We start from the raw sequence: 15,790 nt of genomic DNA on the forward strand, positions 1-15,790 counted from the left end.
CTCTTCAGATTTCATTTATGAAGACATTTTTGAATGCAAGAAGCAAACAGTTCTTTTCTTGCTTTTGAATGAAACATAATGGAGAATTTAACTTAAGCTTGCTGAGTTCCAGCACTCCTTTGCAAAGTCCCAGTTTTTGGAATAAAATTGTTTGGAACAACTGGGCCCTTGGGTTTTTTTTGAGTTAGGAAAGATTCCTAACTAAAGAAGGAGGAAAAAATAACATTAAATGTAAGAGCTTCTGAATCCCAAGATGTTTTTGTGAGAAAAGGAAAAGGGGGCAATAGGTAATGTGGTTGGAGGGAAAGACTGAATGGACTTGTTTTTTTCATCTTGGGAATGACAAGACACATTATTATGGCACCATGGAGAAGATCTGGATTTTTTTCTCAGACCAATAACAGCAGTAATAAATCTGGATATGTAATTGGCTTCACAACAGTCCACCTCCATTGAGAGTCAAGACCAAGCAATTTTTTTTAAAAAAAACAAATACTCCTTAAAAATTCTCACAGTTGCTTTTAGTAATCAAGGTCACTGCTATTATTTTCTTCAATTTTCGGGCCAGTCTTGTAGTGCTTTCTTTCCACCAGCAGATGTCTCACTCCAATCCACAATGTTCTCAGAACAACAAAGTGTCAAGTTTACAAAAGTATTTTAAATCCGCATAGAAAATATTTCTCTCGGATTTCTTTTCCTTTTATTATTTTTAGTTTCTCCAAATTCAGTTTTAAGTCCAATTATAAAATTTCCTTTCTTGGACTTTGATATTTTAACCTCCTCTTTGTTTTTCCTTCAAGTGTCAAAACTGTCAAAGATATTTCAAATCCTCATAAATAGTACTTTCCCTCGGGTTTCTTTTTCTTGTATTAATTTTAATTTCTCCAAATCCAATTTTAAATCAAGTTATAAAGTTTTCTTTCTTGGGCTTTGGTACTTTAACTTTCTCTTTGTTCTTCTCCCTCCATTAAAATTCCAATTTTAATGCCAATTAGCCGCTCATTTTCACTCTGGGACACCTTTACATTTTTTTTAAAAAAATTCCTTTTTTACCTGTGAGTTGGCCAATCACTCAACCGGTACCAGCACTCTGTTCAAACACTGCTCCTGCACAAAAGTCTTATTCCAGTTGCCCCAGCTTCAGAGCAGTCATTTTTTAATGGCCGCCATCCCTGCCGCCAGTTCAAAAAACTGCCTCTGACCTTTTGAGAAACTTGACTGTTCCTCTTAGTCGTCAAAGGTGCTTCTCCTTCTTCACCTTCCCTACAGGACAGTTCTAGTCCAAAGACACCCCCCCCCCCAAACAGTGGTTTGTCCGGCTGTATTTTCGCGGAGCTTGTCAGGGCCTGCAATTTTTCCAGCTGATCTCACCACGATGTTTCCGGTTTCTCCCAAGATGTTTGTGAATTTTTGTAATCATATGGATTACTCTGAACCCATCAATGCTTCTCTCTTCCTTAAATCCCCCCTCCCTCCTTCTCATACTCTTACCCACACTGATTAGTTTAAGAAAGTACTTAACCCTATTTCACGATCACTGTACAGGAACAGGCAGCTTATGGACTGAAAAACACAGTTCAATCAGGGCTGCTCAGAAACCCCACTGTGAGACTTACCTCCAAAAAGGTGCACTTATGCAAATGTACTAAATAAACCATGCATCACATGGACAAAAAAGAAATAGAGTAGCAGAAGAAGAGTAAGAGTTTAAAGCAGATGTTTTTCCTCTTCCAATCTCAAAGTTCCTGCTGGCTGAAACTGGCTACAGGATTTTTTTTTTTAAACTGGATCTTACAGCTTGTGGTGTGTAAACCCCCTGATAAATGAAACAGCTAATACAGAAGGTACTACTTGATGAATTTATATTGAATTGAACATCCAAACCGTAAAACATTTTAGAGGTGCCCATTGTTCCCTGTAGTTCAGTCTCCTTGAAGGAGGTCACAGGAGACTGGCGGTGTTTTCTGTGATATATGGTTTATTTATACCTTCCTCCTTGCTGATCATAAGATGAAGGATTTATATGAAGAGCACTCCTAATAGACTCCTGTTCCCTGCTGGAGATCTTCAGGGAGGAAAGTCAGTTTTCTTTTTCTTTAGAGGTAAGAGGCAAGAGTTTTTTCCAACTACACATTATGTGGTTGGTTGCACAGTGAGCCAGATGTTGAGACTGGATGGAAATGTTGTCAGTGCTTAGATTTTCTAAGTGCCATCCAAGGTTTTTTTGGGTATGGTTCCCAGTAAGTCCACACCGGGACCATCATGGCCAATTTATGCCACAATCTTTCCACTTTGATTTTTAGATCTTGATACTTTCTGATTTTCTTCAATTCTTTGTCTCCTGTTCTACTACCCCTTGGTATTTCCACAGCAATTATCCATAGTTAAGATAATTGATGTGGCAATTATCAGTTTGTACTTGCAAATCTCACAGTGAAGATTTTAATTTTTGATTAATTAATTAATATGTATTATTATTATGGTTCATCGCACACTTAGACTGGATTCAGCATTTTTATCCACCTATCCAGTCCTTCTCAATGACCTGGGATAGACAGATCAACATCTGTCTATTGTTTGATGGTGTTAAAGCACTCATTACAAGATGTAAACTGTTCCAAGGAAGGCTGATTTTTGCAATTGACTGATGATGCAAATGAAGACCAACACCAGCTAAAGAACTGGCAGCTGTGATTCCACGTTGTTGTATATATATAATAATAATTATGTACACCACTATGTGAAATCACAGCTGGTGTCGTGCCTTCATATGCATCATGCTCTTATTATTTTTAGGAAGATGTGTTCAAATTTTAGGACGATGCATTGAAGGATAAAGAAGCATATGGCAGATGCTGAAAGTTATTATTTTTGCCTCATAGAATAAAAAGTTCTCAGAAAAGTGAAGACTATAACATTTTATTTGGATATAGATTGCATGCGAGTAAGAAAGCTGGGAGCGGCCTATGATGGGGAAGAAAATAGTCTGAAGAATAGGCTTCTGTGTTTCTTTGAGACCAGCTAGTGGAGTATAATTGTATAATCACAAATCCTGCTTTCATTGTGTTAGCTAAGAATCATTACTGTGGTACGAGTCTTCTATTGTTGTTGTTCAGTTGTAAGGGATGTCCAATTCTTCATGATCCCATGGACCACAGCACATCAGCTCCTCCCCATCCTCCACTATCTCCCAGAGTTTGCCCAAATTCACATTCATTGCATCAATGAGACCATCTAACCCTCTTATCCTCTGCTGTCCCCTTCTCCTTTCACCTTCCATCTTTCCCAACATCAGGGTCTTCTCCAAGGAGTCCTCTCTTCTCATTTGGTGGCCAAAATATTTGAGCTTCAGCTTCAGGATCTGTCCTTCCAAAGAACAATCAGGGTTGATTTCTGATTTGATCTCCTTGCAGTCCAAGGGACTCTCCAGAGTCTTCTCCGGCAACCCATGAAACTTATGGGGCACAGACTTTTCCCTGTTTCTGCATACATGTCATATGATTGGCTTAATATGTAGCACCTTAAGTAAAATCTGCCATTCAGGGGGACTTAGTGAGATTCAATTGTCTGAAATGTATCTGTCTTATAGTTGAATTCCACATTGCACGGAACTGAGTATTCTACACTGTCTGGAAGATAAGATCCAGGTGTGATCCAACCCTGACACTAAATTATACGAACTAAAAAAAGCTGAATAATTTGGGATTGCTATGATGGACTGTGGTGGAATGTAGTCTGGATTCCTAGGAGGAGAGGGAAGGGCCGCGTTGCAGAGGACAAAGATGCAGCAAAGCTTAGATCAGGGGAGTTAGATCTTGACACCTTTAAGAGTTGGGGACTTCAACTCCCAGAATTCCCCAGCTAGTATTCTGGGAATTGAAGTCCACAGGTATTAAAGGTTGGACACCCCTGGCTTAGGTAGCCTGGTCAGGAGAAAGCGGGTTAAGATGCTTCTCCCTAGCAGTTCTCAGACTATATCTATAGTGATGCAAAATAGCTGCTTCAGTTTGGCAAGATTTCTGTTTATAGGGAAGGAGCAATCAAGGAAACTGCTCAGAAGTAATTCCACATGTCTTTCTCAGTTCTTGGGGCCTGTCACTGATTCTGGTTTTAATTTCAAAAGTCTTAAGTGTCAAAAAAAAAAAAAGATCAAATATAGTCATATGTAAAATATGAGGACAAAATAGGACTAATTCCAGTCCAGACCTGGTAAAAACAGAATACACTTCCATCCTAATCCTAAATTCAGGTTCATTGCACAAGGCTCTTAATACTCTTGCTAGTCTTAATTTATGAAGTTAGTTCAACATATTACCTTTTTTCCCTTTCCCTCTCTCTTTCTTTTATCCTGTGCCCACAGAAATGAAGGTAATCCTGTGGGTCATATTCCACAGTGAGGCATTATATTTCATGGTCTTTCCTACTGTACAATTCTATTCCTGTATCAAAATTTCCCTTGGGTGATATAGTTATGGTTTTCAATTTATTTCCCTTTCAATTCTTTGATTCTATAATTTGCGTTGCAGTAAACCAGCATCACCTTGGGAGTGTGAACCCGGATGAATGCGACCGAGGTTTCCAATCAGTTTTGATGGAGTAATGAGGCACTGCCTTAAAATGAACAAATGCATTTTTTATGGGAACAAAAATAAGGAAATGGAGCCCTGTCAGTAAGAAGTGCTTGAGAGATGCACTTGAATGTGATCACTAGCAAATAGTATTTCACAGTGGTATTTCTGATACTGTAAATAGAAAGGAGTACAATGCTTTTATGTGTTTTAACCACTTAAAATTGCAGGTAAACAGTGCCTCGCTGACTATCTTGGCTCAAAAGCTAAGCTGGGGACTTCTGTAGATCACCATGGAATAGCATGGTGCTGCAATAAACTGGGAAGTTGAAAAAACATTCCAGAAGAAGTTAGCTATGTGTTGTGGCCTGCCGGCAGCCAGAGGAGCTAGCAGCAGAGTCGGACAGTGAGGAGGTTGGGGAGGAATATAGACCAGTCCTGGGGGCTGGTGAAAGCTCGGACGAGGGCTCTGCATCGGAGGCAGAGAGGGAGCTAGATAGCAGTGAGGCAGAGGAACAGCTGGAGCCTGGTCCCAGTGTCCGCATGCGCAGAGCTGCCAAAAGACAAGAACAACTAAGAAAGCAGGGTCAACTTGGGAGTAAAGCCACACCTTGGAGGTGATTGGTCCCTCCCATAGGAAACAAAAGAGGAGAGAACGGGGAGTGGGCTTTTGCAGGAAAGAATTCATTCATTCCATGTCTCTGAGAAACTCTGTGCCAAGTTTTTCCTTGTACTGCGTTTGGAAACTAGTTACGTGGCAGCTTGCCAAGCGAGATAAGGTCTGTGTTGATAAATATTCCTTTGAAAAACTGTTTGGACAGGGCTTGCTGACTGTGAATGAAAGGAATTCACAGTCGTGTAAATAAAAGAGGTTTTGCCAGGACCAAGACTCTGCTTCTTGCTTTTTAAGGGAGCCTAGCTCAGAACACTATGTGTCTGCAATTATCAGGAAAACTTCATTTGACTGCTAAGAAGAAAGCTTCAGTTGTCTGATAATGGCATTACTACTGTAGATGCAACTCCTGGTCAATCTTGGCTGATTTCTAGGTTAGCTAAGCCCAGCAACATCTGGTTAATGTAGGGGTAGAAGACCGCAAGGCACTTCTAATATCACTTTTCTCCTGGCTACAAAACTACATGGAAATGCATCATGCACCTTTTGGAATTGGAACAATTTTGCATATTGTGGGCACAAAATATTTATCAGAAACTCAGGTGGGTCCTGTTGAAATGTAATCTGAATTGAACTGTCTTCCTGTTCTAACAATATAAATTTCCAATTAACAATTGCAGTTAAGAACTGGTCAGTGGAACTCATTGTTAATAACATCAGTAGGGACATAGTAGAACGAAAAAAGTTCTATTGATATATAATCTGAGTGAAAAAAAACAACATCACATTTTCTGTGTTTCTTCATTACTCAGTCACTTATAAAATGAGTCACCAAGTCAGAGCTCAAAGTTTTTAATTCTGGTTCTACTGTGTTTCCCCGAAAATAAGACCCTGTCTTATATTTTTTGACCCCTGAAATAAGCGCTTGGCCTTATTTTCAGGAAGGTCTTATTATTTTGGGGCGTGTGGAGCAAGACGGGGTTCCTTTTGCCATCTTACCTGATTTCCAGCTCTGTCTCCCTAACCCTAACCAGAGGAAATGGCAGGGATTGGCTGCACATGCGTTGAAATATTTTCGGGGAGGGCTTATTTTTGCGAAGGGCTTATTTTTGGGAAGGGCTTCTTTTTGGGGGAGGTCTTATTTTCAGGAAAACATGGTAAGATTTCTAGAATGTTCTTTAATTCTCTGGCCTGCTCCTTTTTTTGTACCTGTTTTGTATACCACAGAGATACTTTAGAGAAATAGATACTTTCCCCTCATTCCAGTTTTATTTCCATTTGCAGTTGGCAACGTGGGACTCCAAGAAGGGGCTGAACGGGAGCTTGCAAGAACGGCGTTTGGGCAGCGACCTACAGGGATTAACACTGAAAGTGGTGACTGTCTTGGTATGACCATGTTTGAACGGAGGAAGTAAAATGTCCAAAAATTATACTTGCTAGTATCTTTTTTAAAAAAAATTTTTTAAAGAATTTGATTATCTGTTGTCATTTGTAGAATGATGTGTTGCGTTTTTTCCCCACAGTGAGACTCAAGAAAGTAACACCTTGAGTAAAACAAGATCTTGCAATAGTTGCGTGCAGCATATGTCTATATCACATATTTATTGCTAGGTTTACATTTCACTCTTATTCCAAGATGTCTAGAGAAAGTTACAATTTTAAAACTAGTTCAAATCTCCCCAGGCTCAAGGTTGACTCAGCCTTCCATCCTTTCTAAGGTAGGTAAATTGAGGACCCAGTTGTGGGGGCAATAAGCTGACTTTGTATAAATATACAAAAGGATGAAGGCTATTGCTTAGCGCATTGTAAGCCACCCTGAGTCTCCGGAGAAGGGCGGCATATAAATCAAAAAAAAGAAAAGAAAAGAAACCGGTAGAGCAAAAAATAAACATTATGAAGAAACGAGAGAAGCATTTTATCTTTGATCACCAATGACCCCATCAGTGGCTGGTGATTTGGCATGGGCGTTCTTTCTTTGCATTCATTTTCCCTCAGGAACTGCTGGTCGTAAGACCTCAAGAGATGTGACAGCAGGAAGAGTGAATGCAAATGCAGTATTAGCCCTTGTAGTTAGAGTAGGGCTAAGAAATAATTTCAACAGATGCTCATCCTCTGCAGGAGTTTCCCAGCATTTCTTGAATATCTTCTGAATATGTCCAATTAGTGACTTTTCCATCTTGGAGACCACAGGCTGATGACTACCTACCTGACTCATGGATAAAGTTTGTCTCTCTTTTACCCCTTAAGGCAGTGATGATTAACCTTTTCCTGACCAAGTGCCCAAAGCGCGCATGTACGCAAGAATCCCCAAAATGCAATGCCCCCGGCACAAGCCCCCCCCCCCACATGCACAGTAGAGACCAAAAGACCAGCTGGCTAGCAGGAGGCATGCACGCATGCGTGGCAGAGCTGAACTGGGGTGACATGCCTACAGAGGTGCGTGCCACCTCTCTCACGTGTGCCATAGGTTCGCCATCATGGCCTTAAGGCCTTCAGACATGTTGCTTTGAAGTAAGATTTAATTCTCCTTTGAGTGGGATTCCATAAATGAAATGGAGAAGGGCTTTTATTCTGTCCTTTGTGTTGTGCAGTGAAATTTCCCCCCCTCCCCACTTAAGCAAACATCTGACCCCTTCAGTTATGGCAGGAGGTCTGTGGCATTACATTCAACTGCAAGCAAGTTTTCTTCTCGCTCGTTTGACAATGGCAGATGGAACTTAGGCTGATTCATGTGAATATTACACTTTTCAAATTATAAACCTGGTATTAAAATAGTGTCTTCTTTAGTCAATCCTGCTGACTTTAACCTCAGCACAATGATTAAGACACTATTATAATAATTATAAATCAACATTAGCATAACTATGGTATAAAATTCGTATTAAAAATTTCTATATAAAGATGAGAGAAATGTATGCAGAGCTTGTTTTCTCTCCCCAGATTTTCGTGGGGAGTCTGTTTCTGAATTTCCAATACCTCATCAAATCTCCTGATATTTCTCTTGTGTTTTGTCCAGTTTCTGGACGCTAATCAAAATAGAGGAAGAACTGCACTAAAAACTCAAATGTCCACCTTTAATCTAGTGATGGAGTCCTTGAGTAGAAAGAGCAAAGAATCATCAGTGGTGTACATTCCCTACTAATGTTGTGGTTGAATTAGCTTCATCTTTTCCTAGAGGATCCTCAAAATTTCTCAAGAAAAAAAATTGTTGAGAGGGAGGAGACGCCAAGCTGTCAAAAAAAAGAAAAAAAAGAAAAAGGCATCTATGCCTTTTTATCATTTTATTGCAAAATTTTCATTCGTATGTCAGCCTACCTGTGCAGTTTGCCTGTAAAGCAAAGCTACTCTACAGTCCATGAATTTATCTGATCCCCAAAACTGGACCTCAAATAATTTTGCTTCCCATCTGGGAAATTAGACACTCAGAATTCTTGAGTGTGGTTAATGACAGAATCAGATTCGGTTTCCTCCTAGTCACAGGTGTTCCAGAAATGAAGAAAGACTCCAGTAATCAAAAGTGGACATTTGTTGAAAGATACTGTATGTGAGCAATTGATGTTGCTCATGATGTTCTCAGAAGAACTTAGATAGAAGTGTCTTGCTCATGTCTTCTGTTTTTAAACATCTATAGTTGTGTCTACTATGCCTAGCATAGAAATAACTGTTGAACACCACTGCAAACTCAATATGTTTTCCTTCTTTGTCAGAATTGTATAGTTCCACTGATTGTCTACTTGTTATGTCAAATACAACAGCAGGTGTGTGTCAGCAGTGTGAGAGATGCAAGCTTCCTTCCTGTCTAGCTACAGCTTCTCTCCTGTGCTTCTCTTGGTTTTGGATCTCCCTTGACATCATAGTTTAAGCTAATTTAGGAGCTCCCCCCGAGATTTTTTTTAGTGTAGGCTCTCCTGCATCATTTATCCTCTTTTCCCTCTCAAATTGTCCAAGGTCATGATCATATCTCTCTCCAGTCAGAAGGTGAACTGGCCCATCCAAAGGTGATGTCACTACCAATGGGTGGAGTTTGCACTGACAATAAAATCAACGGTTTGACAAATGAGCACCTTTCTCTGATTCATTTTGAAAGCAACACTTTATTGTGAGACTCTCTCTGTTCTTGTAACCACCATTATTAAGTTAAACATGCGTTAGGTTTAGCCACTTTAAGCTTCACCCCTGGATTAGCAATAACTGGAGGGTATCTCCCTCTTCATTCACAATTATTGTATTCTTGAGAAAAAACCAAAGACAAAACATGAAGCTTCAATTGTCCAGACCTGGCAACACAGCTTGTTGAGGTGCCATCAAAACTGTGAGTCAAGCTATTTTTGCTTTGTAGTGTTGTAAGTCTCCTTTAAAGATCAGTCTTGCTTTGTTCTCAGGAAGAACCGTTTGTTATGGTGGCTGAGAATATCCTTGGGCAACCAAAACGTTATAAGGGCTTCTCCATTGATGTCCTGGATGCCCTTTCCAAGAATTTGGGCTTCAAGTATGAGATCTATCAGTCTCCTGATGGAAAATATGGACAACAGCTCCATAACAGCTCCTGGAATGGCATGATTGGTGAACTGATTAACAAGGTATGCCCCATAATATCTGGATTCTGTTTCTTTTAGGGGAGGATTAAAAAAAAAAACCCATTTTTCCCTTTACATTGAACTGTCTTTCCTGTCCAAAAATAAGACATTCCTCATTAACAGTGAACGTTAAAGAAGTGGTCACTAGAACTCAGGGTTACTAATATCGATACAATAGAATTTTTTAAAAAAAATTGGCCAAATGTGATTGGACACACAAGGAATTTGTCTTTGGTGCATACGCTCTCAGTGTACATAAAAGAAAAGATACGTTCATAAAGAATCGTAAGGTACAACACTTAATGATAGTCATAGGGTACAAATAAGCGATCAGGAACAATGTCAATATAAATCGTAAGGATACCAGCAACAAAGTTACAGTCGTATAGTCATAAATGGAAGGAGATGGGTGCTGGGAATGATGAGAAGATTAATAGTAGTGTAGACTTAGTAAATAGTTTGACAGTGTTGAGTGAATTATTTGTTTAGTAGACTGATGGCATTCGGGGGAAAATTGCTCTTGTGTCTAGTTGTTCTGGTATGCAGTGCTCTATAGCATCGTTTTGAGGGTAGGAGGTGAAACAGTTTATGTCCAGGATGTGAGGGGTCTGTAAATATTTTCACAGCCCTCTTTTTGACTCGTGCAGTGTACAGGTCTTTAATGGAAGGCAGGTTGGTAGCAATTGTTTTTTCATTCACTAGAAATGAAGATACAAAAAAGTCCTATGATCAAACAATTTTTTCTGGTATTATATTATGCACAAATTCCACAGTTTAGTTACTTTTTCCTATCCGTTAATTTTAGAAATCTATCTACTCCTCATCTCTGGGAAATTTTCCACGCATTATATTTAGCATAAAGTCTTTCACCTAAGAATATTTAGGTAATATTTAGGTTTTAGGAAATGTTTAGTGGCCATAGATGAACTGTGTATAGCTAGCTAATGGAGCATTTTCTGATGTGGTTTACTTATGAAAAAAACCATTCCATTTTGTTGAAAACTATCTTTCATTTAAGGCCCCCCCCACCTGTAATACTATTTTATAGTGATCAGTTGAATAGCTTTCAAGGAAGAAAATATTGTTTGTTTATTTTTAAAAAACAGGCTTGAAAAATATAGAAAACAAATCACAAAGTGATTGAGTCACATTTGAGTCTGAGTGAGTGGCATTGACTCGTAAGTATGTGCTACTAAAATAAGGCAGAAGACATTCCAGCAAAGAAATCTTAAAGAATACAGATACCAGAGTATATTTTGTTGCAAATGGTTCATTTGTGAGAAGGCTGAACATCGTCATAGCAATAGAAGCAAATGTTCTACAGTTCTCTGCCAATAATAAAACCTAACTATAGACATTGATATTCAGTAATGTGATCGTTCCCAAATCGTTTGCTTACCGACTATACAATGCTCTCCTATTATCCAGTATTTCTATATGAAAAAAAGTTTAGCATGCAAATGTGAAACCAAAACACACGATCAGAAAACAGTTAATGATCACTCTACTATGATGAAATATTCATATTTTTCTGCCCCTTTCAAGGCCGTTGCAAATCTGCCTATGTGTCTTCTGAAGGTTTCTTACTCAGAGAAATATTTTTTTACAAACTCCGGTGGCTCAGCGGGCACCTAACACATTAAAATGTTCTCCTAGGAGCACATCTCACATATAATAAATTCTGTATGCATATTGGAAGGGGAGGGAGGTGCCCAGAGGTGGGCTTCAAAAATTTTAGCAAGGAGTTCTCTGTCCAGGTAGGCTGGGTGGGCGTGGCCATGGTGGGTGTGGCCTAGTCAACCTCCTGCACCACAGCAGAGGGACGTTTTTGCCCTCCCCAGGCTCTGGAGGCTTTCCTCCTGAACTGTTTAAATGTCAATGTCCATATATAATAGAAGTTTTGCATGTAAAGTTATTTCAATATTAGGAAACCTTGGGGTGTATTTTCCCATTCAGGCTGAGAGTGGAAATTTAAGTTTTTCCTTAAAACCTCTTCCGTGCCACTTACTCGAAAAATGACCGTAATAGAGAGAAGCGTTTTAAATTAATCTTCTGCCTCATGTGCTGTTTTTTTTTTTTTTTTTTTTTTTTGCACGAGGAAGTTATTTTTAGTGGCACAGCATTCAAACAAGCAATCTTAAAAATACAATCTGAGAATTGCTTTGGCAATTGGGCTGCATTATTTGATTGGCTTTTAATAGCTAAGCCCTTTCATCTCAGAATGAAAAAAAGAAAAGAAAAGAAGGTCAGAAATTATTTTTGCTTCCTACATTACGGAGCTTGTCGCATTTCTGAAACAAGTCTTCCAAGTTTGGAATTGCACCAGGCCAATTTTAGAAGAACATAGCAAATAGGGAAGCAGGAATGACTAACCGCTAACATAACAGAAAATAACAAAACAGCAGCATTGGAAGGTGCTCTGGAGGTCTTCTAGTCCAACTTCCTGCTCAAGCAGGAAGCCCTACACCATTTCAGACAAATGGTTGTCCAACATCTTCTTAAAAGCTTCCAGTGTTGGAGCATTCACAACTTCTGGAGGCAAGTTGTTCCACTGATTAATTGTTCTAACTGTCAGGAAATTTCTCCTTAGTTCTAGGTTGCTTCTTTCCTTGATTAGTTTCCATCCATTGCATCTTGTCCTACCTTCAGGTGCTTTGGAGAGTACCCCGCTCTTCCTTGTATTGCAATACTTGTATGATTTGGCTGACAAGTGGCATTATCTCCTATGCTACCTGTTTCTTGTCCACTGAGAAACTAGCAACAATTACAACCTCATCCTTCTGTCTGCTAGACAAGTTGAACCTTCCAGAGGGAATATGTGACTTCAGAGGAGCTCCCTTCTTTTATTTCCCCATCACACTGTTCCTTGTAGCAGATTTCTTCATTCCACTGGTAGGAAGGTAGACAGACCCACGGGAGGCCTTTTCGTCATGTCTAAGTGTCCAAAGGTTTTGACAGAATAAGCTATGTTCATGCCACACCATGCCATAAATTCTTGAAGCAAAGCCTGATGGTTGCTGGAGGTAGACATTGTCCCAGTATACTTTGCAGCAGAATCCTTCTTCTGCTTCCCTGACGTGGCTGAGTTAACCAGCATGTTGTGGCCTGCCAATGGCCAGCGGATCTGGCAGCAGATTCAGACAGTGAGGAGGTTGGGGAGAAACATGGGCCAGCCCTGGAATCTGGGGAAGGCTCTGACAAAGGCTCTGCATCGGAGGCAGAGATGGGGCCAGGGCCATCTGACAGTTGCCAGCAGCAGATGTCAGCAGCCTTTGGAGTCTGACATCAGTGGGGCAGAAGAACAGCTGGATCCTGTTCCCAGTGTGCACATGCACAGAGTTGTCAGACGAAGGGAACAGCTATAGAACAAGGGTCGACTCAGGAGTAAAGCCACAGGTGGATGGTGAATGGCCCCTCCCATAGGGAATAAAGAGGAGCGAAGGGGAGGGGAGTTTGCAGAAGACAATTAGTTCATTTGGGTGAAGATCTGTTCTAGTGGTGGGTTGCTACTGGTTCACCCCCGTTCAGGTGAACTGGTAGCAGCGGTGGCGGGAGGCTCCACCACCTCCATTTGGACATCATCAAATATGCTCTGTGCATGCAAACGAACCAGTAGCAAAGATAAGCGAAACCCACCACTGATCTGTTCCTGCATTCTTGCCGAGTATTGTCTGTTACAGTGTGGAGTCTGAAAAATATCGGCCTGGCCTCTCTCCAAGCCTGATAAAGGTCGGTAATTGTGAACTATCTTGAAAGACCGTGGGAGAGGAAAGACTTTGCTGGATAGGAATTCACTGTCAATTAAATAAAAGGAGTTTATCAGGACGAGGACTCGGCTTCGTGCTGCTGGGGAAGCCTAGGTCAGAACCCAGCAAGGGGGTTTCACCGCTCCTTCTCTTGTCTTCACAGAGAGCTGACCTGGCCATCTCCGCCATCACCATCACCCCTGAACGAGAGAGCGTGGTCGACTTCAGCAAGCGCTACATGGATTATTCCGTAGGCATTTTGATCAAGAAACCAGAGGAGAAAATCAACATCTTCTCTCTCTTTGCCCCCTTCGACTTTGCTGTGTGGACTTGCATAGCTGCGGCCATCCCGGTAGTTGGTGTCCTCATCTTCGTGCTGAACCGAATCCAAGCAGTCAGAGCCCAGAACTCCTCTCAGTCTGGAGCCTGCACTTCCTCCACGCTTCACAGCGCCATTTGGATTGTGTACGGAGCCTTTGTTCAACAAGGTACTCATTTGCATAGTTGCTCTCTGAATATTGATGTTTGAATATCTATGGAGTTCCTCAATCATCCAGGTCAAGGTTGTCCCAAAAGTTTTTTTTTCCCCCAAAAAAAGCAACTGAATTGAAGAATGCTTCTTGGATGAGAAGTGAAATGTTTTCAAAGATAAAACCAAGAAGTCCAGTTGCCTTTTGGGAAAAAAAACACCTTTGGGACACTTTGATGGTGATTCTCTACTTGGCTTTTAATCTGTGGAACAAATAAACCCTGACAAGCAACTAGCTTGATGAGTAGATTGTGATTTATGGGGTAGTGAGGCCATCCGAGTAGGCCTTTGAAGCTGATTTCAAAAGCACATAAAACACTTTACACTTCTGTGTCTTGACACACTTGTCAAATTATGTCATTCTTAAGAGTGGTTGGTTGTTCCTATTGCTCTGGGTGTTTTTCTCTTTTGTTTTAAAGAAGCACATGCAATAGTTCAATGATCTTTCAAGTTTACCAGAAAAAAGGACTGGTAAAAATCCATACAAGATGGGAGATGCTGCCACAGGGAAAAAAAAAATAATCCATTGTTATTTGGCCACGCACTTGCATTTTAAGTACGTTGTCTTTTGTGGTTGATAACTTTTGTTAATTTTTTTGTTTAAAATGTTGTTAAGTGCTCATGGATTTTCACAGGATAAGGTTGAAATGCTTAAATGTATCTTGAATCAGTTTTTATAACCCTAGTTCCAGGTTATCGGAATAGCCCCGTAAAATCCAACTGAGTTTGTGATATAGCATCTCCTCAATTTCCATACCTGAAGTCAATCTAATTCAGGGGTGTCAAACTCAAGGCCTGGGGGCCGGAGCCAGCCCACGGGGTGCTTCGATCTGGCTTGTGGGCCCTCCCTGGAAAAAGCGAAGGACTGACCCGCGTTGCCTCTGCCAGCAAAAACAGAGCTCAGGAGGCCCACCCGAGCTCCTTTTTCACTGGCAAAGGGCTGCAGGAGGTATAAAATGGAGCCTGGGCAGGCCTCATGCGGCCTCCCCGGGCTCCATTTTTGCTGGCATAGGGCTGCAGGAGGCCGTTGCTGCCAAAACTGGAGCCCAGGTGGGCCACATGCAGCCTCCCTGAGCTCTGGCAGAGAGCTGAAGGAGGCTATCACAGCCAAAATGGATGAGCGATGTCGAGCTGGCCACGTCCCCATTGGCCATGCCCCCCCAGCCCTCCTGAGGTAAAACACAACCCTGATGCGGCCCTCAATGAAATCGAGTTTGACACCCCCTGAGCTAGTTGATCAGGAGAACCACAATCAGATATAGGATCTATTTTGATTGTTCCCTTTGAAGTTGTTGAAATCAGATGTTAATGCTTCCCTATAGTTTTTTGAGGGGAAAAAAAATCCAGTTGGAGGGAGTGTGGCTTGGGAGTTGTTTCAATATGAATATGGGCGGCAAATAAATTTAATAAATAAAATCCAATTAAAATTGATCTTACTGGTGCTTCTGTATGCAAAAGTGATGTAAGTAGAAGTTAGAGCAAACTTACAAACAGTCCTCAGACTAACATTCAGCAATGGAAAGATGTTGCTTTGCGCTATATCTACATCTGAAATACTGTGTCCGCATTATATTTGAAAAAAGATGTAACAGAACTTGGAAAAGTCTAGGTCAAGCACCATCCAATTTAGCTGAAAGAAAGTTTGAAACAGACAACTGCATGATTCTGCTGTGAAATCCACTGCCACAACCTGTGATAATCGGCACTCCCTTGGATGGCTTTAAAAGAACGGTGTCAGTATCAGATTTGGAAGGGAC

At 40.8% G+C, this 15,790-nt stretch overlaps 1 protein-coding gene across 5 annotated transcripts in view; it reads left to right on the forward strand.

The window, feature by feature from the left end:
- GRID1 (glutamate ionotropic receptor delta type subunit 1) overlaps positions 1–15,790 on the forward strand; it is a 785,853-nt gene that overhangs the window by 711,162 nt on the left and 58,901 nt on the right. For all 5 annotated transcript variants that reach the window (XM_087872276.1, XM_087872272.1, XM_087872273.1 and 2 more), the window contains exons 9-11: positions 6,466–6,567; positions 9,564–9,761; positions 13,668–13,992. In XM_087872276.1, coding sequence (XP_087728402.1) covers positions 6,466–6,567; positions 9,564–9,761; positions 13,668–13,992 — 625 coding nt within the window. The remainder of the gene's footprint in view (positions 1–6,465; positions 6,568–9,563; positions 9,762–13,667; positions 13,993–15,790) is intronic.

Source organism: Pantherophis guttatus, chromosome 6 (genome assembly GCF_059756535.1).
Source record: "Pantherophis guttatus breed Tessera chromosome 6, ASM5975653v1, whole genome shotgun sequence".
Lineage (NCBI taxonomy): Eukaryota > Metazoa > Chordata > Lepidosauria > Squamata > Colubridae > Pantherophis > Pantherophis guttatus.